Here is a 24,777-nt window from a genome sequence, read left to right on the forward strand (position 1 = left end):
TCACCCCAAAAAGCAAAACCAGTCAAACTTGGTTTGCAGTGTTCCCAAGCATCCATCACTGTTGAGCTGTCTTACAAAATTCAAAGGCTATATAAAGAAAAACTACCAGACATTGATGCAATACCAACTCGCTCCAAGTTAAAAATAAGAAGCTTGGATGTTGTGACATTTCAGTAGAAGCCTGATAAGACAATTGTCTTGCACAACACTGTAGATCCATATGAAAAGTTAAGTGATAGGTGAAATGCTACAGGAATAGGAAAAATGAAGTGCTGGATATATTTCTGCCTGTGGGAAGGAAAGATCCCAGGCACAGGTAGTTGCAGATCTGACTTGCTGTAGATATTTTTAATAATTTGAGAAAAACCTGAGTATTCAAATGTTGATTTTAGTTCATCAGAGGACTTGCATTTAAAGAGAAGTCCTCTGACACTTTCCATTGCTGCTTGGCCAAAAGAGATTTGTAAATTCAGTTTATGTGCTGCACTTGAAATCTTTTTTGTCTTCTTTATCCTTTTTTACACTATTTGCCCAGTGTTCCCAGATACATTTAAATTTTTCTACCCTGCTGCTGTTTAAACAAGGGTAATGGTACAAGGCCAGACTGCTCTAGCACACGGCATCCACTCCCTCTTCCTTCAAATCCCACAGACTGAATATCCTGCAATCTCTTAACACTAACCTACACAGTAGGGTGAAGTAATTAATCTTCTTACTAAGTATTAATCCTCGGTTATCTCCCTCCTTATTTCTTAAGGCATTTGTTCTAAACTGCCCATTTTGGATGGCACTTCTTCAGAGAGGTGCCTACTCCTACCTATTTTCTGTACATGCCTATCATTATTGACAAAGCATAGCAGGGTATCTTCCTATTAACACACAATAAATAGTAGCCAACTAGCAGAGCTTATTTTAGTCTAAGAACAGTGAGATTAAAGAGTATCTGTGGACCTCTGCAAAGAAAGCCATGATGGGGATTATCAACCCAATACAGACCAAGTATACTCAAAGCAGCTAGAATAGCAAGTTGCTGTGTGAAAAGCCACCCCAGTCACAGCTTCCACAGTTTCACAGCTCCAGCCCCTCTCATATCCTGTTCTCTCTTCCATGAGATGCTTTGTAGCCCGGAGATCAGTAACAGTTGTGAGTTCAAAGACAAAAGTAAAGGGAACTACTTCAGCTACTCCAGCCAAAATATAACACAGATGTCTTCTGAAGTATACTCACTGTTCAGTCACTATCTATTCCAGGATTAGAACTGGCATTATCTGAAACTTTGATCTTTTTTAATTCATTTAGTTTACTTTGTATAAAAACACACATCTGTATATACAAGAGTGATGGGAAACAAATATTTACATATGATTAAATACATTAAGTCTCAGTACAGACGCTCACCTTTGCCAAAGAAATGATGCTAAAATCTGTTTCCTTGAAAATTTTTAGTCTCCTAGACATTGTTGGACCTATCTTCTTATCACAGCACAGTTCTATAATAGAGCTTCTAAAAACTACTCCATTTACTGTGAAATACCTTACATATTAGACAGGAGTAATGACTGCAAGCACATGCAATCCTAACCCTGAAAGAGGTAAGAACAGTCAAGGCACAATGTTTCTTTTTGTACTACTGTGCAGTCATCTAGGTACTAATTTGTAAAGGCAAAAAAAAAGTAAGCTGATTCTACTGTTTTCTGGTAGCCTATACTGATCTTTAAAGTTTAGTCAAACATAACAAATGAAAACATAACAGAAGTAAAGATCCTGTAATGTGCAGATATATTGTCCAGGAACTCCCAGACAGCATAATTATATGAAACTATGAAACATGAAATATCAGATGGTAAGATGTGGCTGGTTGAATCCTTGTTCACAACAGCACACTGAAAGTAAATACATGCAATTATTAAATATGTGGGTTTAAAAATATTACTATAAATGAGCACAGCTGACCTGTGGAATAGCAGGGACCAAAGTCAAATTTGTGTGACAATTTTCTAAGAACTGCAATATTGTATCAAATCTGGTATTTCCAATATGCTCTAGTATGAATTTTTTTACTGCTTATTAAAAAAATACTATGCTCAAGGGTGAAGTTGTTAAAAAAAACCAGCCACCCATCTCAGTAATAAACAAAGGTGCATTGGGAGAACTAGACATTCTCCAAACTCTTTAGAGGCATGCTTAATGTAAATGAGCACTTAGTAGTTTACTATAAAACTGCCCACATACATAAAGCATGTGCACAATTCATGAGGTCTCAAGGGAAGTGCTTTAATAAAATAGCAAAAAATGAGAGTTAATCATTAAATACGCTTGTTGGCTACCAGATCCTACTGCTGTATGTAACAGGCTTTCATATCTTATCAGTGTAATAGCAAAACCAGAAACATTTAAAGTATCAAAGACTAAATAATTAAGGACGTTCTCATGTATGGTACTGAATAAAGAGGGGAGATGAAGGTTTAAGAAAAAAGACTGAGCACCCTGAACAAGAGTCCTGCTGAATTTCCAGTCGGAAAATACTAAATGAGAAATTCATGTGCTGAGTGTAATTCTCCTCCGTCGAAGCGGGTAGCGCCTTCTTTCTGATAGATCTACAGGTTTTTTTCTTTTTAGCAAAACACAAGATTTTCTGCTGTTATCAGTGTCTGTTGGTGTGACTTCTCCTGGTGATATGAAGTTCTGCACATTATCTTCCTCCTTTGCCTTGCAACCAGCAAAGACTTCTTGCCGCAGTTTGCAGAGTTCCAAGGTTGGCTGCCAGGTCAGTGCTTGGGAAAAACCTTCTGCTCTTTCTATTAGCACTGGGAGAGACTGCAAAAACAAACACAAGTATCTCAGGTTATATGGGAAAAGTAATGACTACAATGAATGAATTATGTTAATTATATTCTGACAGGCACAAAAGCTTCAGGGTCTGTCTGCAGAGGTATGCAGTGTTTAACTCTTCTTTACATCTCTAAGCTGAATAAATATCACATGAACGCTACAGTTCATGTCTAAGATGGTAATAAAGTAATAAATGTCACATTCTATATGAAGCCCTACTGGTCTTCAGAAGCTGTTTTATTTTTTAGCTGCTGCAGAGTCTAAAATCCCTGTAAAAAATATCTCCTACAGCCACAGGGTAGTCTACCCTCCTACCATCTGAGGGGGAATACTTTAGATAGAACTTCAGCAGCCCAAGCTTAAAGATGTATTTGCTTCCAAAGTATATACGCAGGCTTTTTTATATAAAACTATAACCAAGATGAGTTAGAACTTGTGTTTCGTGACTTATTGTCAGATGAAGAAAAGAAAATAATATCTCCTCTTGGAGTACACAGAGATCTCACCTTCATTGCTCCACTGATCTGCTTGGATGCCATCTCTGTCACCTGCTTCAGATTTGCAATGTAAGCATCTACAGAAAAACAGAGCCTGAATAAACTTAAGAAACATAATTCCCTCCTCCCATTACTTGCTGTAAACTTCCTAGAAATCAGACAGAAAAGCAGCAGAGTTCCTGTACCAAAATTAAACCTACAACACATCTCTCTAGTTACAGTGTTAGGAATTACAGTTTAAGTGTTTCATCTTACTGCTACTTCTCTTAACTGCTCAAAATGAAGGTGTGTCTGTAAGTCTCAACTACAGCAAGCCACAAAATTCTTCACTAGAAAACCTACAGTTTATACAAAACATAAGACACAAAGACAGTATTTTACATAAAGGAAAAGAACAGTTATAAAGTGAAAAAAAAAGTACCTGTTTCTACATTTTTCAAGCTCCTATTTCATTTAATAAAAATGCACAAAAGGAGAATAAACACAACTGGAAAAAATTAAGATGAAGGAAACCCACTTTAAGGAGATGAAAAAGTAGAATCCTACTGCTCCAGCTTGGTAGCATTCAGTCAGCTTTTACAATAAGAACTACATTTTTCTTCTGGCTTAACTTACTAAACATTAACACCATGAGTAAAAAAGAACCAGGTGTAACCATAAACTGCATTAATTCTGCTGGGTTAATAAAAAAATTTAAAAAAAAAAAGAAAAAGAAGCTTTCAGGAATACTGAAACAAACAGCAGGTGTAGAATACTTGGAGAAAATGGCATATATTTGATTGCAGTAGCAAGATCATCACCACAGCATGTTTTTGATTATTGATTTAAAAAGACAATCATAACGCTTTCCTCAAAATTAAACCCTTCAAGTTACTAAAAAACTGTTCTGCATGTTCTCCACCATTATTCTGTCTGCAATGCTATGCCATTAATGAAGGCTTAAAATCTGCAGAAAAGCAAGTATGCTCCTGGGAACTAGGGAGCCTCATCTCCACTACTACTATTTTTCTGCAGGGTTTCACCCGAGGCTGCAGCAGGCTACAAGGTGCACAAAGCCCTAAACCCTTTCACAGCTACAAACAGGTTAAACACAGCATTGTGCTTTTCAGTCAATCTCCTCAGTGCTAGTGAAGACAACTGAAGTCAATCACTGTATTCTAGAGCAGGGTGACAGTGATCCCCCACTGAAACAAAGTAAGCAGCAAGAGAGGGTGCTTTGTTAGATGGTCAGCATACCCAGTGTGCTCCTCAGACATGGCTCAGGAATGCATAAACCTTGCATGGACATGGACACTGAAATGCAAAATCATCCAGAGTTTCAAAGCAAAACCAGTCCAACAGCAGCATCTTTAAGCACACCACAGAGGCCTATGAATGGGCATTTGCTAAAAGAAGGATGTGCCCATAATGAAGCAACCTCTCAGTACACTAGTGGGACTAGAAGACTAGCTATCCTATCAAATGGCAAGGAAAAAGTCAAGTAAAAATTAATACTTAGATTATTCCTGTTATAAAGGACAGCTGACACACAGTTATAATGAAATTTGCCTGCAGGAGTTTAGCTTCACATGGACAGCACTACATTCCTCAGTGTTAAAGGCTTTCCAAAACATAGGGAAATGAAAAAAGGAAATGAAAGGTATTGAGTAATCTAAACATTTTAGTTTCTGGCCACTGTACTTGCTAAACTGGGACACATAGACTTCCCAAAGACTACATAACACTAAAATTCAGCACAAACTCTATGCTATCTTGGCTAGGAGTTAGATGTTTCCTAAACTACAAAGGCAATCCCTTAGTGCAAGCTGTTACTAACTTGCAAGATGCAGAAAAACAGATATCTGGACACTAGTAGCCAAAAGAAAGCCAGATATGAAGTGCCACTTTCCTGCTCCTGTTAGCTGCTTTGCTGCACAGACTGGCATTTCTGGAAGCAATGTCCCCTGGTTACAAAGAGGAAATGGTGCCTCGAGTGAAGGCAGACCAGAAGGGTGAGAAATGAAAGGTTAAGCTCAGCTTCCAAAATTTTAACACCACTGCTTATTACACCAGATTTACATTATGTGCAGTAATCCACAGGATTCTGGAATCACAGTTTTCAATGGAGAACACAGAAATTCTGTCATTTTTCAATGTTTAAGAACAGGCAAGGCAGATCTTTCAATTTCTTAAGGCCAGCCTCAATAAAGCACATCCTAACCATCAACTGCAAAATACACCAGTTTGTTCCAAGGAGTTGGTGTAAGGAATAACCTTTCAAAAGAATGTGGGAAAATTATGAGCTGTTTTCAACTTTGTTTCTTCACCAAACTTTACTAATAACAGAGGAAAGACAAAATTTGCTGCCTACTTTGCAGTTAGGAGTCAACATTGTCATCACCAAGTACAACTCAACTGTTTTCAATTCCCTGAAGAAAGTGACTGATTAGGAACAGAGACTGAAGCATTTCTAGTATTCATGTAAAAGAAACACTAGAATGGTCAAAATATATTTCAGTGATCCATCTAGTTCCCCTTCTGGCCTCCACCAGTGGTGAAAGAAAGAGGTAAGATAACTTAGGAAAGGTACATCTGTGACAACTTCTACCCAATACCCAGAGAGCAGACAACTTTTGCCTTTATGTGCAGTGACAAACAACAGACAGCACTTAGAAGGAGAAAAATGGAGACAATAAATTGATGGAGCAATACATTCAGTAATGACAAACTTGTGGCTATTTTATTTAATTATTTAAACAGTCAATAATTTTAAACAAGTTTCCTCAGTACAACTGCCCTCCCCATGAAATCCTTACCTTGAGAAGGCTGTGACCTTATTTCTTCAGGTGTTATGACAGGATGATACAGCTTCTGCATATTCAAAAAAACCAAAAAATTCTTAGTAGTTTTCTGGCTTAACAGGTATCTGTTATACACATAGCAGTCAGAACAGTGGAGAAAGACTAATACAAATGAAATGGTGGTGAAATTATTTAGATAAGCAATGTATTAGAGAGACAGTTTATAGATACTCAGCCACTGGAAATAGTGTTGTGGTTAACACGGTTAAGTTCACTGTAAACACGTCTCTAAAATCTGCTTTAATTTGCAGAATTGTAATTATTAGAGCTTGAGAACTAAACTGAAATCCAGGCATTTTGGAAGAAGCATTGCCACTTGCTGTACAACTGAGGAGAAAGATATTCTGACTTCTAAGAAGCCATTCACAAAACCTGTGAGCTTTCACAGGGAAGCAAACTTAAACAAAGGGTACATTAACACAAAAAGCTAAGAAAAAGAAAGCTATTAAATGACATTTGTGACTACTTCTGCATAAGTAAGAACACTCTTCTTCACAAACAAGGCTCTCTTGTCTTTTTTTGATCTTACTGAGTCCTCTGACTTGGCATCTGTTACCTGTGACATTAAGTTAACTAACAATACATAATGAATACAAGTAATATTTAGTCATAGGAATTAGATCAAGGAATTAGATCAAATTAGTCAAGGTGGAATTAGAAGCAACTTCCAGGGAAGAAGGAAACAAAGACATGGGAATACAATTTATATCATCTGCAAATCAGTACTTTTCTCCACTTCAGGAGCTGTCCCTCAGCCTTCTTCAACCAAAAGCAAGTAAAAGGAAGGTTAATTATTCCCCCCCTATAGTTCTACTACAGCAAATTTTTCACAGCTCACACATCTTCCTAGCAAGTTTACAGTAACAGCCCCAACTAGAAGAGCAAACATTGTTTCCATTATCCTCAAACATGACTGAAACCCGACAGGCTGATCTCTTGCTTTGGCTATTATAGGGAGAGCACCACAATAAATATGCACCTCCCTCCAGATAAGCTGCAGTTAAATACCATGTCTGCACTGCTGCTCTTTATGCCTCAGAAAACATGCATCACAGGAGTAGCTGGGGTCAAAAAAATTCTAAAAACATAAAAAATTCTCAACCAAAAGTAGAAAAACCACTAGCACATTTGCAGAAGTAGCTGAGGGGAAAAAAAGCCACTTAATTTACAGAGCTAACCTAAACCCCTTCTATATTTTGCAGACACTTTTAAATAAATAATAACTAGTTGTGGTGGTACAAGATTTGAAGAGAAATAGAAACAAGGTAGCATGAGAGGCATTCTAACCCACTTTGGGACTCAAATACAACATGGTTTTCCTTTAGCAGAAAGATTAAAAGGTCTTGTTAAATCTTGGTGTTATGCAGTAGCATATTTTAGTTTAGTTTAAGGGGTTTTTGTTTGTTTTACATACTAGATATGTAAAGAGAGAGCACAAAAGGCAACACATGTTGGAAAATACCTAAGGCTTGGAGCAAATATATACACATGCACTTTTACTTACTGTAAACACTCTATGCCTGACTAACCTAGAGAGTTACTTTTGTTGACTTTAGTCCTCAGAAATGCAATGCAGGTTCCAAAATTCTAAAAAAAAATAATTTAAAAACAATCCCAGTTTTATTTACAATAGAATCATAGAGGAGCTGAAGGTGGGATGGGCCTCTAAATACAGCCTAGCCCAACCCTCTATTGAAGGCAGGGCCAACTAGAGCAGGGCTCATCCAATGAGGTTTTGAATACCTCTAAGTATTTTCAAGAATGGAGACTCCACAGTCTTCCTGGTCAACCTGTGCCAGTGTTTGACCACCCTCAAAGTTCTTTTTTTAATGGCTAAATGGAATTTCCTGTATTTCCATTTGTATCTCTTGTCCTTTTTTTCCAAAGGAAACTGACTTGCTAATTTGTTACCAAGTAAGCAAAAGCCAGGCCTAACGTAACTGCAGGAAAGAAGTTTAGCAACTGAGGACATGACTGGGCTCTTTAATGCCAGTAATTACTTCACACTCAATGTAAAAAAAGAACAGAGAAATTAAAGCAACTATTCATTAACTCACATGACCTTTTTCTTTCTTTACCAAAGTACTTACTCAATGTTGTTACTGGCTCAACAGAAGTGCTTAGGAAAACACAGACATCTTTTAAACAGTCCTATACTGCACATGATAATATCTATCTGTATGTATCACAACATTTGGTATTTCAGCTAGCCTTCAGCCAAGGATTTCAGGAACTTGGATCTTGATAAATAGGTGTACACTGCCTTGTAAACCATGAGTCACCATGCTGAAGCATCCTGCTTGGGTAACCTGCTGGACTGTGCCACAGGCCCAATTTACTCATTTTATTGAAGAACAAATGAATGCAAAGAAACAATTTCATTACATGGCAAAGAATAAAAAGCAACTACAGGATTTTAAAAGTCAATATTGAATGATTTCTTTCTTCAGGTTTACAGTCAGCAGGTATAATACACAAGAAAAATATCTTGGAAAATCTTTAGAAACCTTTAGAAAAAGATTTTCTAAAAATCTTAGGTTACTCACCAACATCTCTTGCTCTGCTTTCATGGCTTGGATAGCATGCACCAGTATCTTCTTAGGCCACTGCTTACGCTTTGTTGCTGTCTCTACTATTAGGTCATCACATTGATCTTCAAGAATTCTCATGTTGGAACCTAAAAATGAGAAACACATAAAAGTTATTGTAGAAACTCACCTATGTTTGTTTTTTCATTTGAGACAAAGTTACAAGGAAACAACTACTTTAGATCTGAAATAAGAAACCATGGACAACCATCAAAGAGCCAAATACATGGATCTCCTTGTTAAGGCAATACAGAAATTGGAGCACAACTGCATGTTGGCCAGATACTTTTGAAGTAAATGTGCTGGGGAGTGGGGGGAGATGTAGAACTATCTGGGGAGAAAAATAAGAAACTTATTTCTCTATGAACTCTGAAACGATGAAAGAAGTCTCACAAAGAAATTGCTGTCTTTTGAGATAACTGGTTTTTCAACTGAAGAAAAGCAATGCAAGATGGAGCTAGAAAATTGGTTTATCTGTGCAATTTACAAGCATTAAGTGATAACTGTACAAACTGTAATTTGAAGCATAACTGACTTTATATCACAGAGCACAAATAAGCAGTTTAATATGACAATATGAAACCCAGTTCCTGGACAGTATCTGGAATTACTTAGTCATAAGGAGTTTCCAAAAAAACCCAAAACTCAAGCAACAAAACCAAAACATGTCTACATGTCTGCTTTCAGCATCTGAGGCTCAACAGACTGTATGTGGTAGGAGCTTTTATACCTTGCTTTTCCAGTCCTAAGATTAGACTAAACACCTAGAACATATTTGCAGTTTTTGACTGAAGTGCTGACTGCTACCCTTCTACAAGTACTTAGCTTCTCCTAGACTGCAATTAAAGTTCACTATTTTAAAAGTTTAAGATAGTATTTTAAAATTGGTTTCAAAATTTAGAAAAGTATATGCCTTCACTTTCCTGACACCATGGGATCATTACAAACTACAAAAGAATTATAGAAGAAAACAGAATTAACCAGCCAATATTAAACCTTGGTTGTAGAGAAGTAGGCACACTTCTATATTCATGCATCTGCACACACCTGTAATTTTCGTCCCCAGTGGAAACTTGAAACATTGACACTAGTTTTGCTTTTTTATTTTTTTATCTAATTTTGCAAACTCCTTGGCATTTAAATTCACTGTTCCCACCAAAACGTTGAGCACAACTTGCAAGCCACGCAGTATTTTCAACCTAGTGGTAAAGAATGGATTTTGAGCACCCTCTCTTGGTCACACTGTGCAGAATCAGGACACAGTAAACCTCAGGCAGATTCAAGGTTTTAAAGAGTGTGTGGGTTTGTTTTGTTTATTTGTTTTAGGTTCACCATGAAATCATTTAGGTATAGATAAAAGATTTGAGCCACTGGTCTATGTAAATACTGAAGGCACAAAATGCCAGATCACATGGTGACTCAAACTGCATCACAGATAGGCACAAATAAATTTATGTCAAATTAAAAAGCACAACAGAGCCCTTACACCTGCTTTATGCCAGCTGCAGGAAGATGACAGCATCTCAGCTGGCATAAAGTTAGACTTGTACAGACACAAGCTAATATAAAATAAAATAAAATCCATCTGGACAGTTTTCCTGTTAAGAATTTTTGAGCAAGTTTGAATTTAGTTAAGAGAGCCCAAATCAGTTCAGTATTTTGCGTGGTAAGATCAGTCAATTTTTTACCTTGTAATCAAAGGATTTGGGAATTTTATTATTCTAGAGCTAAAAATACAGAGGCTTCCTGACCAAGAAACAGTTTGAGGAGCTATTTTTCCACAGCCAGTTCAACATTTCTGTATTTTCAGCTTTGTGCAACTGTAAAAAGCATGAAGTTGCAGGAAAAGAATATCTAATGCTAACACAGAGAAAAAAACTATTTGTACCAAAATTACACCAGATTACCAAGAATGTCCACCACTATTATTCCGAAGACAATAATTATAAACGTACTATATATAACATATAAAGTTGTTATTATTATTATTTAGTAATAATTTTGAACATTTACTTTATTTGTATATTAAATAGCAGCAGCAGACATACCACTTGGGTCTCTTGACAGGAACAGATTTTGGCCAGTGTCCCCAACACAAGATTACTCAGGTTGGAGGGACCTTCAGGAGGTTTCTTCTGACTCAAGATTCTGCTCAGAGCAGAGTTAGCACCCAGTTCATACAAGGTTACTCAGGACTTTTCATCCAGTTGTTCTGGAAACCTCCAGTGCTGCAGACTAAACAAGCTCTCTGGGTAACCTTTTCCAATCCTCAGTTATCCTAGTAGAGTCTCATTACTTCCTTACATCAAGACAGAAAGTCTTCTGCTAATTTATGACTCTTGCCTCCATGCACCTCAATAAATAGCCTGGCTCCATATTCTCAGTAACCTCCTCATGGTTACTGGAAGGCTGGCTTGTCTTCTCTGGGCTAATGAAGCCCACTGCCTTCAGTCTCAACTCCCAGGGCAAGTGCTCCAGTCCCTTGGTCACGTTGGCAGACTCTGATGAACTCAGTCCATCTTAAGTTTAATAACAATTTCCCTACAATGGGGAGTCCAAAAATGAGTGCACTACTCCAGGTGTGCTTTAGTAAGTACAGTGTAAAGGCAAATAATCACTTGCTTGAATCTAGTGACTACACTCGTGTTAACAAAGTACACTAGGCTGGCTCAGGGTTAGCTCTGAGGACCCCCACGTCCTTTTCATACTGCAGCACTGCAGGAAGTTACCCCGTCCCAGATTCAGAGCTTTGCTTGTTGAATTTAATGAGATTCCTAGAGATGTGTTTCTCTAGCCCGTGTACATTCCCCTGAACAGGCCTGCCCTTCAGCATATTCACTGCATGTCAGTTTGGCTGATGTCAGCTGTCATTTGGGTGAAGGCACCTTCCATCACCTCCTCAGTCATGGATACCGACATTGGATAAAGACATACATGGATACATGGATAAAGACACCTGAGGAACTCAGGCTGCAGTCAGCCCTGAGGCAAAAATAAGAACCATTAAACACTACCCTCTGAGCTGAAAGATCCAGCCAGGATTCTCATGTACCTGGACCATAACACCTATCCTAGTTTGTATGCTCTGGAACACTGTGTCATTGAATACTGGAGCAATTCCAATGGAAGAACACTGAGGGGTTGGCATCCACATGATGTGTGTGTACGTGATGTGTGAGAAGCAGCTAAGGGAGCTGGGTTTGTTCAGCCTGGAGAAGGCTAAGGGGAAATTTAACTGCTACACTCAGCTACCTAAAAGGTGGTTTCAGAGAGGACAAAAACAGGCTTTTCTCAGAGGTGTGCAGCAAGAGGATGAGAGACAGCAGGTATGCTGCAGCAAAGGAAATTCCAGCAGGACACAAGGATGAAAATGATCACAAACACATCGGTCAAACACAGAAGATGACTGCCCAGAGAAGTCGTGAAGCCTCCTAAATATGGATCCTGTTGCAGTGTTCTAGTTTTAAAAATACTTCAACTTATCCTATTCCATTAAATTTTGAATACTTCCTTTATTTTGATAAAAGAAACCAACTAAATAGAACACACTATTTCCTAACATCCAAAATGAAATATCTAACTTTGTAATACTGACTTTAAAAGTTTGCTGTAGTCTTTCTGGCAAGACAGCTGCCATTAAATTCAGTTAGACCTTTATTTTATTTTATTGGATACACTAATCTCTCTCTCTAAGCTACTCTCACCCAGTAGTGAAAAGCAGATCCTTTAGGACAGGCAGGAACCATACTAGTCACAGCTGGAACTTGTGCCTCAAGATCTACAAGGATCTTGAAAGAAGTGTCAAATACAGCAATGGTACTTCAGACAAAGCACTTTCTCCTTCACTTTTCTCTTGCATGCAGATCCCTACGTGCCTTGGCTATCCTTTTACTCCTTTGTGAATGCTGCTCTGCAAGAACTGTGCTCCTGCAGTGCAGCACTTTTCACACAGGCACATCTGAAATGGAGTTTGACCTTATCCGCTCCGTGAGCATCCCTATTGCAGCAGACAGCTGGGGAAAAAAACCCTGCCCAATTCCAAAGAGCATATGCAGAAACCAACCAAAACTCCCCAAGCAGGAAACGAATGGAAACCAGCGCATACCGCTCCGCGACTCCGAGTCGCCCCAAGTCTCCTCCCAGGGCTCCCCATTGATGGTAACGTTCTCCCGCACCGCCGTTTCGAAGCTCTGCAATACACGAGAGAGCCATCCCTCAGGCTCAGGAAAGCAACATCTCCAGACGGAAAGGCCCCTCCTGCCTCCCCGCCCTACGCGGGTTCGCCACCTCAGGGAAAACGGCGACATAAAATCGATACGCTCAGGGCAGGCACCCCCGGGACGCCTCAGCTTTGTGCCGGGCCCCTGGCTGCATCCCAGAGCCGAGGCCTGGCAACACCGCGCTTTCCTACGCCCCGCTCCCCCCCAAGCCTCACCCAGAACGCGTCTCCGGCGGCGTCGGCTGCGCCCGGCTGTCCCTCCGCCAGGCTCCGCACGAAGGGGGCGCAGAGCGCCATCACCTCGCCCAGACCGTGCCGGGAGCAGCACCGCACCCGCGGGTCCTGCTTGCTAGCGGGGGCAGCCGGGCTGAGGGGAGGCCCCGCACCCGCCTCCCCCGCCGGCGGCAACACGGGCTGTGCTGGGCCGGCCGCCATTTCCCGCCTTGGACGCAGGGAAAATGCCGGCCCGGAAGCGGAATCCGCCACCTCCCCACCCCTTCCCCTCAGCTTTGGGAGCGGCATGGCGGCTGCGGGACCCATGGATTGTCACTGCCACCTCGCCGCGCCCTGCTTCCAGGCGGTAAGGCGCGGTAGCGGGTGGTGGTGGTGGCGGCGGCGGTGGTGATCCCGGCGCTGAGGTAGTGCGCGTCTCTTGCAGGACGTGGCGGACGTGGTGCGGGCGGCTGAGCAGGTGAGGCGGCCGGCAGCGACCCTCTCCCCGCTCCTTCACGCCCCCCTGGCCCGGCCCGGCCTCAGCGGAGCGGGGGTTTCTGTTTGCTTCAGGCGGCGGTGTCGGCGCTGGTGGTGGTGTCGGAGCATGCCGGGGAGTTCCGGAGCGTCCTGGCCCTGTCGGAGAGGTGCGAGGCCGGCGAGGGGTTCAGGGCCCACCCGTGTCCCAGCCGCGGGATCCTCGGCTGGCGGCGGGAGAGCTGACAGGGGACGCGCCGCCTTCTGCTCCGGTCAGCCCGGCCGTTCTTTTTGACCGTAAATCTGAATTTTCTGTTATCTCTTTTGCTGCTGATGCCTGCTCTGTGACTAGGTTCCCGGGGTTTGTTTTGCCGTGCCTGGGGGTTCACCCAGTCCAAGAGGTCTCGCCAGAGGAGCAGCGCAGTGTTACTTTGAAGGTAAAAAGCGGGCAAATTAAACCAGCACAGATGTAAAATGCTGTTGGGACTGCTCAGGACAGACGGCAGGATGCTCTGCTCTGCCTGATTTAACTTCAGATTCCCCCCGTGGTTTTTTTGCATTTCTGTAATACAGAAGACGCAGCGGACCCAGTCCTGGGGTCTCTTAGCACATCTATTTGTCCATGTTAGGCCTTTGGCAGAATTGTTCATTGACATCATCTGGCCACAGCTCTGCAGAGAAACAGTTTTAAAAATCCCAAGTGAGTGCTTTGCTCACAGTGAGCAGCACACATTTGCAGATGCCCCTTTGTTAGCATGGCAAGTGAAAGGCAACCATTTCTGCCCTCAGCCTGGAAAAGTTCAAGAGCTGTCTACAGGTTTTTATGGGCCTTGTTTTAATTACCCCTTTTGCTCATGCAGACAGATAACTTGAAGTGAAGGCTCATAAAGTAAAGAAGGGGAATCCTGCACATTTCTAAAATCTGCCTGACAAAAAGACCCAACACAGTAGTAGCAAGTATTAAGGTACAGAATTTAAGAACAATGAAGGAAACTCCAATTATTAATATCTATAATTTGTCCTTGCAGGATCTGGATGCTGCATTACCTCTTATAGAACTCTACAAAGATAGATTGGTGGGGATTGGAGAAGTAAGTAGAGTTCTGTAACTTGTTAAAATGGCAATGGCTTTGGCAACGCAGAATTACAGAACCTCAGTAAATTTTGATTTGTGTATGCAATGAGTGTTGATACCAATCTGAACAAGTGCTCAGTTTGATTTGAAATTCTCTTGATGTGTTTTCCTTCATAGATTTGCCCAGTTCCCTCTTCTCTTTCATTATCATTATTAGGACATAGGTGGCCTTTCTGATAGTAGGTTTAGGACAAAGAATTGTATAATTATGCTATCTTTTCCTATGCCTGAATGTCTTCTGACCTGTTCTCTGGCACAGTGAAGTGTCAAGTCCCATTGTTATCCTCATCCAGATCACTCATGCCTTCTTCCCTGACAAAGTGAGGCTAAGCTGTGATTTCAGCACGCCTTTCTGGCTTGTACTGTCCTTTTTCCTTGTGAGCTCTCATCTGTCTGTATCCATGTGTTTCATTTGTTTATAAGTTAATTGAGGCTTGAAAGCTTTAGTCTGCCTCTTTTCTGTATTGGTACCAGAGGGACTTTTGTCTAATATTTCACAGGCTGCAGAAGCAGCAGTTACTGGCAGAGTTTTGTAGCTAAACTTACTGTGTTTTATTTGTACTGTATATGACAGACTTTGATTGCTCTAATTGCGCTTTAAATTTTGCCTGAGCAAGCTAAGATCAAAAACATATAGAATTAATGGGGAATTTTTGCTAAAGATAGAGCTAAAGCTACAGGTTCAGGTCAGAAATTTTACTTGTATTTGAGATCTAGATTTAAGTTGTACTCTGAAACAATATTCAATAGAATATGAAACCCCAGAAAACCACTTCCATATCAAAATGTTAACTGCACTTGTTGTTAACTGTTTGCCCACAAGTGCATTCATGGTTGAAAAGCTTATGGTTGACAATGGATTCCTTTCTGATTCCTTTCTGGGCTCATTTTAATTGTGGGCTCTAGAATGTATGTTTTGAAATGCTTTGCAGTTTTGAAGCATTTTTGCCTTTATATATGGTATGATGGCTTAGTCAAGTGTTAGGTATGTAAAATTTTTTCACTTCTCTTCTTATGCTACAGGTTGGACTAGATTTCACTCCCAGATTTGCCAGCACGGATGAACAGAAGGAAGGACAAAGACAGGTTTTGATCAAGCAGATTGAGATAGCAAGAAGACTGGATTTACCTTTGTAAGTTTTGTTTATACTAGTAGGAGAATTTGCCAGATCTCTGTAACAAGTAGAAGTATTTCCCATGATTTGTGTTTACTAAAAGCCCACAGAGCTTTTCTTGCATGGATTGAACTGGCATTAGTGTCCTGTCAGTTGTGATTTAATTATAGAATTTTCCCTGTTGGCACTTGAATACAGTGTTCTCCTGTTGCTGTTTCTTCAGTGTAACTGAAACTATACATATATACATCTAAGTTTTTTTCCTATGAAGGGTGTAATACAGGTTAATTATTTTCTTTCCAAGCTGCTGTAAGTTCATTTGTGTTTCCTAAGCAAGTATTTTGCTATATTCCCTAATGCTGGGCCTCTCCTTCATGTGCAGAAATGTCCATTCCCGCTCAGCTGGAAGACCAACCATTAATCTCTTGAAGGACCAAGGTATATGTTTAAGGCATTTTTTTCTGTCATGGCATTTGTCAGCAGGATTTCTTCAGCTGTGCCGTGTTCTCACATCAGTTTGTGTGTGCTGCAGGGATTCTGTGTTCATGCTTTATGGGACCAAGATCCCATTGGAAACTGACATCACAGACCTTCTGTAAACTCTGATTATGGTTTGGTTTGCTTTTTTTTCTCTGAGGTGCTGCAAAGGTGTTGCTCCATGCATTTGATGGGAAGCCATCTGTAGCCATGGAAGGTGTGAAAGCTGGATACTTCTTCTCCATTCCTCCTTCCATTATAAGGAGTGAACAGGTAACATTTAAAGGGTTTTGCTCCTCCATGCTTGGGAATTACAGGTAATAGCTGACAAGTTATCATGATGGCAAACATGACTGTTTTCACTGTGCAGCTCAAATGTACACTTGCTTTTTTAATTCTGTATGTTTTGAGGTGGTACTAGCAGTACTCATGTATGGTTGCTGTTGCCTGACACTTCTCAGTAGAAGTTTCAGTTGCTGATAGTATTGCAAGTTTTTGCCTTGGTTAAATTTCTGCCTGGGCCTTTTGCCATAGCTGGACTTCTGGGGGAAATATTGAACAAAATTTCCTGAGAAATAAGGGCTAAGGAAATCCACTCACAGTTGGCTAAGTTGCAGATCTTTGAAAAGTTGTGGTTATCACAAGGTGTGCCCAGGAAAGAAGCAGCTAAATTGCTTAAAGACAGCATTGGTCAGGTTTAGCCCTTACTGCTTTTTTAATTTCTTCTCTGGACTGCCATAAACTAAGTGAACTTTTTCTTTGGGGGTAGCATTCTGTGATGGTAAGTAGCATATCAGAAAAAGGTATGGAAAGGTAGGAAAAGGCATGAATCAAACAAGGAGGCATGTGGGATGGATATAGATGGGGATAAGGTTAGGAGCTTGGAAAAAGGAAAGCAAACTGGAACTGAAGAATAAAAGCAGGTATGGTGAAAAGGTACACATTTATATATTGTACATATTAGATATAGACAGAAAAATAGCGAATTGGAATTGCATTAGCAGCTCTACATACAGGGAATTTTTTGCAATGTAACTACATCATTTAATGATTAACAATGGATTCAGTGTTTAGATAAGGGTATTGCAGATACTTAGAACACTGGATAATACTAATTTGAAGGGACTTCTCGAGCAGCTCCAGGTATTCTTGCTTCCATTGTAAAATTGTTGATAAAATGCAGATATTGGCACCAAAGTCTTTTGTCATTTCTTTTAAATGTAGAGGAAATTCTCCCTTCATATTTTTTTCCCCACAGGTCTAAGAGCATAAAACATTTAATAGCTGTCTTATTTTCTTCAAGAAGCAGAAGCTTGTGAAAATGTTACCTCTGGAAAATATGTGCTTGGAAACTGACTCTCCTGCTCTGGGGCCTGAAAAGCAGGTAAATGATACTGGGGAGAGCTTTAATGTATGCATATCCTAACCCACACCTTACAGAGGTTGCTTTTACTGGCACAAGAGAGTGAAGTAGTGTAAGAATTTGGTACAAGGGATAAGAGGGTGCCAAGTGAAAATTTGGAGGTAAGTCGGTGTTCCAGAAGCTGGGAAAGGAAAAGAAATTCCAAAAAATGAAAAGGGGAAAATAATCTAAGAAAAGTAGCTACGTGTAATTTCTTTGGCATACGTGCCCCAATGGCTGAAATTGAGTCAGAAAATACTGAATCTGAAACACCTGTGATCTATAGGGACCAGTAATTTGGTCTGTTTTTCTTTTTCAGGTGAGAAATGAACCAAAAAATATTTACATTGCTGCAGAATATATTGCCAATATTAAAGGAATTCCAGTTGAAAAAGTTATAGAAGTGACCACGCAGAATGCACTGAAAGTATTCCCCAAACTTCGGAACTTTCTCCCCATGTAGATTGAGAAACTGAAATATATGATATTACAGAAACTATATTTACAGTGTAATTAATAAAACAAACATGCATCTTAAAGTGGAGTTTTGCTGTTGGAAAGTGCAATAAGTGAATGGTGTTACATAGATGCATAGGACAAATATAGGAAATTTCTCAGAACTTTTGGTATGCACCATTTTCATCTCTTGGATGTGATGAAAACAGGTTGTTTATTTGCATCTCAAGTTGCTGAGTGAATACATTGTGAAGAAGAGCACCATAAAATTGTCCCTTTAGTTCCTCAGATGCCTTTCTCAGCTGCTCCTAGTCTGGGAGATGGCTAATGTGCAGTGCTTAATGTCCTCGTTCCTTACTCTCTGCTGACTGACAGTCACATGGTTGTGGGCCCACTCATGATATGCAATCTCCTGTTGGTACTTGTGGACTGCCTCCTGAAACATAAAAAACCCCCCATCTGGGTAGATACTCTGTATGTCATGTTGAGTAGGCTCTGTGAATGGTGCAGAAGCAGCATCTCTGGTTTTTTTTTTTCAAAATACTACTGGGAGGAAAGAATTAGAGCCCTTCTCTCCTTTTCCCTTGTATGCAGTAACAACAGGTGCTCAAATCTTGGCTATTTTGAGAAACAGTTGCTTTAATTTTTTAAAGATCTTTTGTTATTTTTTGAATCATATTCAAAGGAAAAAGCCTGGATTTGGTCTTAGACTAAGGACCTGCTTTTCTGACTGCTCAGTATCGGGAGATAAAGGATTATAACAGGGAGACAAGCCCAGTTTTGTGAGATCTTGGGAGATACCTCTGGCATGGATTCTGATACATGGGCCTAAAACCCGAACCTTGTGCTCTCTCATGGCATCTGTGTGGATGTGGCCCATGTGAAATACTGATCAAAATTTGCTTACTGTAAACCAGCAAGGAATATGATGGGTTATGTATGACATTCAGTTGTTCTGAGGGCCACTAAGGTAGCAGAGGCTTTGTCTGCCTAGGGGAAATTTTAGTAGTTCAGTGCTGAAGAAGACAGAGGTATTAACTTTTTCTTGGTTTCTTCTGCATTTTCAGCTTCTTAAAACCACATTGTCAGGAGGGGTTGGTTTGGATTTTTTCTTGCAGTCTTTAGCAGAACAGCTGTGTTTTCCTGTTTTTTTGCCTGGAATTAGCTTATTAAGTTTAAGCATATTCCTAAAACAGTTTTTGGCCTGCAGCAAACAACAAAACTTCAATTACTTGTATCTATTACAATGTGTGTTCAGAGTAGCAAATACCTAAACCTTTGCTTGCAGAATGTTTGGCCCAAAGTAGTTAAAACCATTTGTTACCCTGGTTCTACTTCACCATTTCCCCTAAATTGGTTTAAGGACAAAGTTTGCCTCCAGATGGTGCTAGGGAACAGGTGTGCAATATTCTTAAGATTATTAATGTGATGTTACTGATTAGTAATCATGTTGTTATTGGAGGTGCTAAAATGGGTAATACCAGGCAGCTTTACACATGCTGCTTGTGGGAAGGGAAAGCTTCCAATATTGCATGAAAATGCAGATAGGTATGGTGACACTCCTGGTAAACAGGCAGTGTCCAAATGTTTGCTGAGTTTTGGCCTTATTCTCTCTGAAATTTTTAGCCTTGGATGAAAACACAGATTTTGCAAAATGGGGAATATCAAGTATTTAGTCTGCTCAAAATCCCTCATTTCTGCAACAGGGCAGCTTTTCTGTGCTTTAGGCCTAACCTCACAGTTACAAGATCCCTGGCCTGAGTTCTTGAATCCCTTTTGCTGCTGCTGTGGACCTGCTCATGTCCTGCAGCTCCCATCTGGGCAGTGGGGCCCTGCTTGGGCACTGGGGGACTCAGCAGGACCTGCAGCTGCTTCTGATGCTATGGTCAGGGCTGGGGAAAGAGAGATGGAGTTGCATCTCCCTGGGCAAGAAAAACCTGGCATCACATCAGCTGTGGGTAGGGTGAAGCTGGCAGGGTGCCTGTGGTGAAACAGATACTCATGGTGTAGGTGGCCTTCCACTCCAGAAAAAGAATTCAGTGTCATTCCCACCCTGTCTCCATGTCTTCCACATCCACCCTTGTAACAGCAAACCCAGTCAGAAGGAGCACTCTGTCCCTAGTGCCACTGGTTTTGCTGCAGAAGCTGTGCCCCAGCCACCTGCAGCCCATGCCAGCAGGGCACAGTTTGTGCTGGAAATGGAGTCATGGCTCAGTGCAGGAAACCCAAACTTTTTAGGCTCTCACTTGATACTGGTGGTAGCTAACGTGTGGGAAGAGGAAGTGTGCTTTCTGAGCTGGAAAACAACACTGATCCCTCAGCAGTCATCCTCTGTCTTTACCTTGAAGGAGGGTTTAGCAGAGAGCTTGCCCTTGTGCCTGCAGTCCTGGGCTGACATTTGGTCCACAGGAGCTCAGGAAGGCAGGATAGCTCGTGGGGGAGCCATGTGGCTGCACACCACGAGAGCTTCCATCTCCACCAAGGCTGGCCTTAGTAATATCAGTGTGTGTGCTCAATTCTGTTGCAGCCTCTCAGATTGTCTGGACAAGCTGTTTTGCCTCCTACATAGGACACTGGAGTGGCCAAGGATGTTCTGGGGAAAGGATGCAGTGCAAATTTGTCTGGATGCTCTGTTTAGCTTTAGGGAAACCTAAAAAACCTAAAGGAAAATGAGAGAGGAAGCACGGTGAGGGGAGACCCAAATTTTCAGCCATGCCATTGATTCTGGGGGACACTGAAAGCACTGGTGACTTCTATCTCACAGAAGTGAAATGCTGCAGATGGTCTGCAGCATTATGGAAAACAGTAGGTGCAAAGCTCCAACTGATACCTTTAGCCATCACCCTTCCCTGGGATGCTACAACCAACAGATATGATTGCACCTATCAAGACTTCTCATTTCTCTTACACAATGTGGTAGAAAAACAAGAAAAGTTTGTGATTTCCTTGGCGTAGTTGGTGTCTTCAAAGTGCCTTGCTCATTATTCAGTATTCCTGTTATTGATGCAGCTCTGGCTTGTACAGCTTCTGCCAGAAAAAAAGCCTCATGTCATTTGATTCTTTCCAGGCTTAAAATAATACACACAGATGCACTGTGTGCACTGGGGACTCCCCCATGTGCAAAGGCTTACAGTGAGTGCATAGCTCAACAAAAGGCATAAATAATGAGGGGGATGCAGGCTGGTGGTAATAATGTGAAGGTACTTTTCACAGATTAAGATGCAGAGCTTGTAGATCTAGAGAACTTCTAAAGCTGTTTAGGTTTAACCCCAAGCTGTTTGCAGGACTCATGGAACAAGACTGAAGTGATACTGACTGAAGGCTAAGTGGCTTGCAAGAGTGGAATGGGTATAGTAGAACTAAAATGTTCATCCTAAATCTCTTTGATCTGAGGAACTCCTCATATCCTGGAAATCCCCTCTGAGTTCAGGACTAACAGCTAAGAGTCCATGTAAGGGCTCTACTTGTGCTCAGTTAAATAGTTTCTGGAGGGATGCAGGAGGATCATCCTCCTGGGGCCTTTCTTCTGAAAGCTGTTTTTAGACATGGAAAAACAGGGCCCCAGTCTGTTAAACTTTGGGGCAAACTGCAAGGGCGATGATTTTTTTCAGATTTCAACATAGGAAAAATGAGGAGATGATCATGGTGGCAAGTGCATGATAAGCTGTTTAATCTTGCTGTTTGTTGTGATAAGAGTTAAAAAAAATCAACCAGACTTTTACTGGAGGTGCTTCCAAAAGGCTCCTATGCAATGTATAGATAGGCTCTTTAGAGGCAAAAGCAAATAAATAATTGGCTGGAAATGCACCTTTCATCACTAATGACCTTCTGCTTTTGTTTGTTTTTTCATTAATGCAGGCTTGAACCTCTGTTCCTCTTGCAGAGCAGGAAAATGAGAGACCCTGTCTTAGCAGAAAGGTTTTGTTTTACTTCTCTTTGCTTTCTGTATTCAGCACAAAGAGAGAGCTGAGATCAAAGAAAGGTTAGGAGTTGCCATAGCATCTAGTTGTCTCAGCATTTTCCTCTTCAGCAGGTGGTTATCCATCCGTTCACTTCCCCTGCTGGGGTGGCTTTTCTGTCAATGTGCATCAGTGGTGGCACGGGCATGATCACCCTCACTACCCTGCATCAGGGCCCTGCCATGCAGTGAGTGCAAACTGCCTCCTCCAGAGCCTGGCAAATTTTCTTTCCCCCTCTTCAAGCTGTTGTGAATGACAAAACAGCAAGAAAACATAGCAAAGATCATGGTCCTGATGATCCTGGGGCAGGAACTGAAACCCTTCTCACCAAATGCTTGACATTTTGCACAGAGAGATGCTGCCAATGGGTAGCCTAATGCAAACACAGGGGATCAGTGCTACAACTGCACCCAGGTCTGCTGATGAAAATGGTGGCGTCGTTCACCTGAAAAAGCAGAAACAAAGAGGCACTGGGACAAAGAGTATTGTAGGAGCAAGGTGTAGCCCCTCTCTGCCCTAGAAAACAGCATACTGAGCAGTTCTGGCTTGGTTGCCTCAGAGGGCTTTGGTGCACAGAGCTGCTGGTGTGTGGAGCACTTGTCAAGCAGCAAGAGCACAGGTGGCCTAAAGGAACCTAAGGCAAAGCTGAAAAAAAGTGTGTAAAAGTGGCACATGGCCAGAACAGACCACATCCTGTTTTCAAAGGGCTGTGGTCTGAAGAGCAAGCTACTTCTGCAAGGGTACCTGGTGACATATCTGTCCTACCAAGGCAACAGTCAACATCAAAATACATTGACTTTATCTCCCATGTCTGGGCATGGTAATATGTCTATGTACATTGCCTTCAACACCAGGCAAGGCTTCCCCAGTCTGTGGCTGCATACAGACCAGCCTGGCCTGCCACGGCACAGCACTGGCACCACAGTGTGGCTGAGCAAACCTCCAGCTTCCTGGCACGGGAGCAAGTACAGCTCCCTGAAAGACCATGAAACAGCATCAACATGGGGGAAGCAGGGCCACATCCCCATGTTTTGCAAGTAGAGGGGGTGAAACATGGAAAAGTCACAGCATTGGTGGTGCCACGGAACTGTTGATGCCCCGGAGGTATCACCTGGCAGGCAGGCTGGGGCATCACTGTCCCCGGGGCTGTCTGTAGGAGCCTGCCTGCAGAGGTGGGAGAGCTGCTTGTGCTCCCCACCCTGTGTAGTCCCCATCGACAAAGCCCTCAGAGCAGCAGAGCTGTGGTACTGCCATGGGTATTCTCTCCATCTGCAGCAAGGTCCCTGTGGCTGCTGGCACTTACTGCACGAGGGCTATTCTTGCTGCTGGGGGGAACAGCAGTTGACATGTCCCTGTCTCCTCCCACCCCCAAAAGGCATCCTGGCTCCGTCACTGTGTGTTTTGGGGTTCTGATTCAGAGCAGAGCAGATGGGCAGTGCAGCACCACATTCCACGTGAAGTGCCTGACTCCTTCCCATGTGTATTTTGTATTTCTGTGCCAGGCTGTGGACACTGGGTTTAACTTCTTTAATACACATATTCAGATTTTGTATCCACTATTTTGGCTATGCCAGGGCTTCATGCTTTGTCACCAAAGAGTGATAACAGCCACTTGGCTCCTTCTTAGTGCCAGCTGCAGGATAAAGTACATGTGTCCCCTGTTGATAGGAGACAAGTTATCTTGCAAGCATCACAACCAAAAAAACTTTTATCCCCCATGGATGTATGACCTCCTCCACACATCAATCCCATCATCCCTGTCTTGTGATGTTCCCATTACAGCCCAGCACTCCCAGTGATGCATTTGCAGCTCCCTGTGTGTCTCCCTGATCCCTGCCACGGTACCACCAGCTCTTCCACATACCCTTTGGGCTCTGCCCACCACACAGTACCTCAGCCCTGTCCCTGTGGCCTCCCTGTAATTCCCCAGCTCCCTTTCATGTTGCATCCCTACACTTGTTGGATTGCCATTTAGCCAAGAAATAGCATATTCTGGGGGTTAGCTCAGAGCTGGGTAGTTTGTGTTTTGATAGCTGCTGGCATTAGACTCGGTGGCTGGGTCTGTGCCTCCTCTAGAGGGGGAACAGAGTGTTGGTGTCACAAACACTGTAGGAACTTTGTATCTCCAAGAGTTCTGTTGTCTCCCAAATTCTGTTGGTTGCTGTGAAAAATGGTGAGCTGCGGATGTCGACTAGAAAATAGCATATCCATGTTAACTGATTCCCATGGGAGTGTGTATGTCAGATGCTGCATCTCCTGGGTGGAATTGGACCTGCTGTTTGGGACCTCCTAGAACATGACCACTGGTGAACCCATGAAGTGGAAAGGGCCTGGGATTATCTAGCAGGAAGGTCTGTCCTTGTGAAGTGCACTGCCTGGAGAGGGCAGCTTTGAAGTCCTGATTGGCACTGGCTTATTGCTATAAATATACAGAGAGAGCATTTTTGTGCTCAGAACACATTTCTGGATGCACAACAAAGGGGGAGGAAGCAAACAAACGGAGCTTTGTGGGAGGAAGTTAAACGGGGCATTATGCTGGGATTTCCAATCAAAGCATTGCTAGATAACTT

The 24,777-nt window shown here is 41.9% G+C and overlaps 2 protein-coding genes across 4 annotated transcripts; one reads left to right on the plus strand and one right to left on the minus strand.

Annotated features, from left to right (window-relative positions):
• Positions 1 to 1,264: 1,264 nt before the first annotated feature.
• Positions 1,265 to 13,513, minus strand: NSL1 (NSL1 component of MIS12 kinetochore complex). The gene is made up of 6 exons (XM_071739612.1): positions 13,193 to 13,513; positions 12,863 to 12,947; positions 8,716 to 8,846; positions 6,125 to 6,179; positions 3,339 to 3,406; positions 1,265 to 2,817 (listed from the first exon to the last, which is right to left on the minus strand). The coding sequence occupies exons 1-6, from the start codon at positions 13,496 to 13,498 to the stop codon at positions 2,539 to 2,541; spliced, it is 924 nt and encodes a 307-aa protein (XP_071595713.1). The 5' UTR covers positions 13,499 to 13,513; the 3' UTR covers positions 1,265 to 2,538.
• On the plus strand, positions 13,455 to 18,331 carry TATDN3 (TatD DNase domain containing 3). 3 transcript variants are annotated; one of them, XM_071739608.1, is made up of 10 exons: positions 13,455 to 13,556; positions 13,635 to 13,667; positions 13,760 to 13,833; positions 14,016 to 14,100; positions 14,692 to 14,754; positions 15,822 to 15,931; positions 16,296 to 16,351; positions 16,551 to 16,663; positions 17,694 to 17,774; positions 18,112 to 18,331. In XM_071739608.1, exons 1-10 carry the CDS (start codon positions 13,497 to 13,499, stop codon positions 18,253 to 18,255), a joined length of 819 nt encoding a protein of 272 aa, XP_071595709.1. In that variant the 5' UTR covers positions 13,455 to 13,496; the 3' UTR covers positions 18,256 to 18,331. The 3 variants fall into 3 exon arrangements, with proteins under 3 accessions (XP_071595709.1, XP_071595710.1, XP_071595711.1); XM_071739609.1 differs by having other exon boundaries at positions 17,697 to 17,774; XM_071739610.1 differs by lacking the exon at positions 13,635 to 13,667 and having other exon boundaries at positions 13,464 to 13,556.
• The last annotated feature ends 6,446 nt before the right edge of the window (positions 18,332 to 24,777 follow it).

Source organism: Heliangelus exortis, chromosome 3 (assembly GCF_036169615.1).
Source record: "Heliangelus exortis chromosome 3, bHelExo1.hap1, whole genome shotgun sequence".
In the NCBI taxonomy this organism is placed as follows: Eukaryota; Metazoa; Chordata; class Aves; order Apodiformes; family Trochilidae; genus Heliangelus; species Heliangelus exortis.

What these genes read in the sequence shown, in the direction of transcription:
- TATDN3 (XM_071739608.1), top strand. Translation starts at nt 13,497, where the DNA reads ATGGCGGCTGCGGGACCCATGGATTGTCACTGCCACCTCGCCGCGCCC. An exon ending in AGAAGACTGGATTTACCTTT is followed by an intron (nt 15,932 to 16,295) that starts GTAAGTTTTGTT and finishes CTTCATGTGCAG; the next exon opens with AAATGTCCATTCCCGCTCAG. An exon ending in TAATCTCTTGAAGGACCAAG is followed by an intron (nt 16,352 to 16,550) that starts GTATATGTTTAA and finishes TTTTTCTCTGAG; the next exon opens with GTGCTGCAAAGGTGTTGCTC.
- NSL1 (XM_071739612.1), bottom strand. Translation starts at nt 13,498, where the DNA reads ATGCCGCTCCCAAAGCTGAGGGGAAGGGGTGGGGAGGTGGCGGATTCC. An exon ending in AAGCAGAGCAAGAGATGTTG is followed by an intron (nt 6,180 to 8,715) that starts GTGAGTAACCTA and finishes TTGAATATGCAG; the next exon opens with AAGCTGTATCATCCTGTCAT. An exon ending in AGATCAGTGGAGCAATGAAG is followed by an intron (nt 2,818 to 3,338) that starts GTGAGATCTCTG and finishes TTGTTTTTGCAG; the next exon opens with TCTCTCCCAGTGCTAATAGA.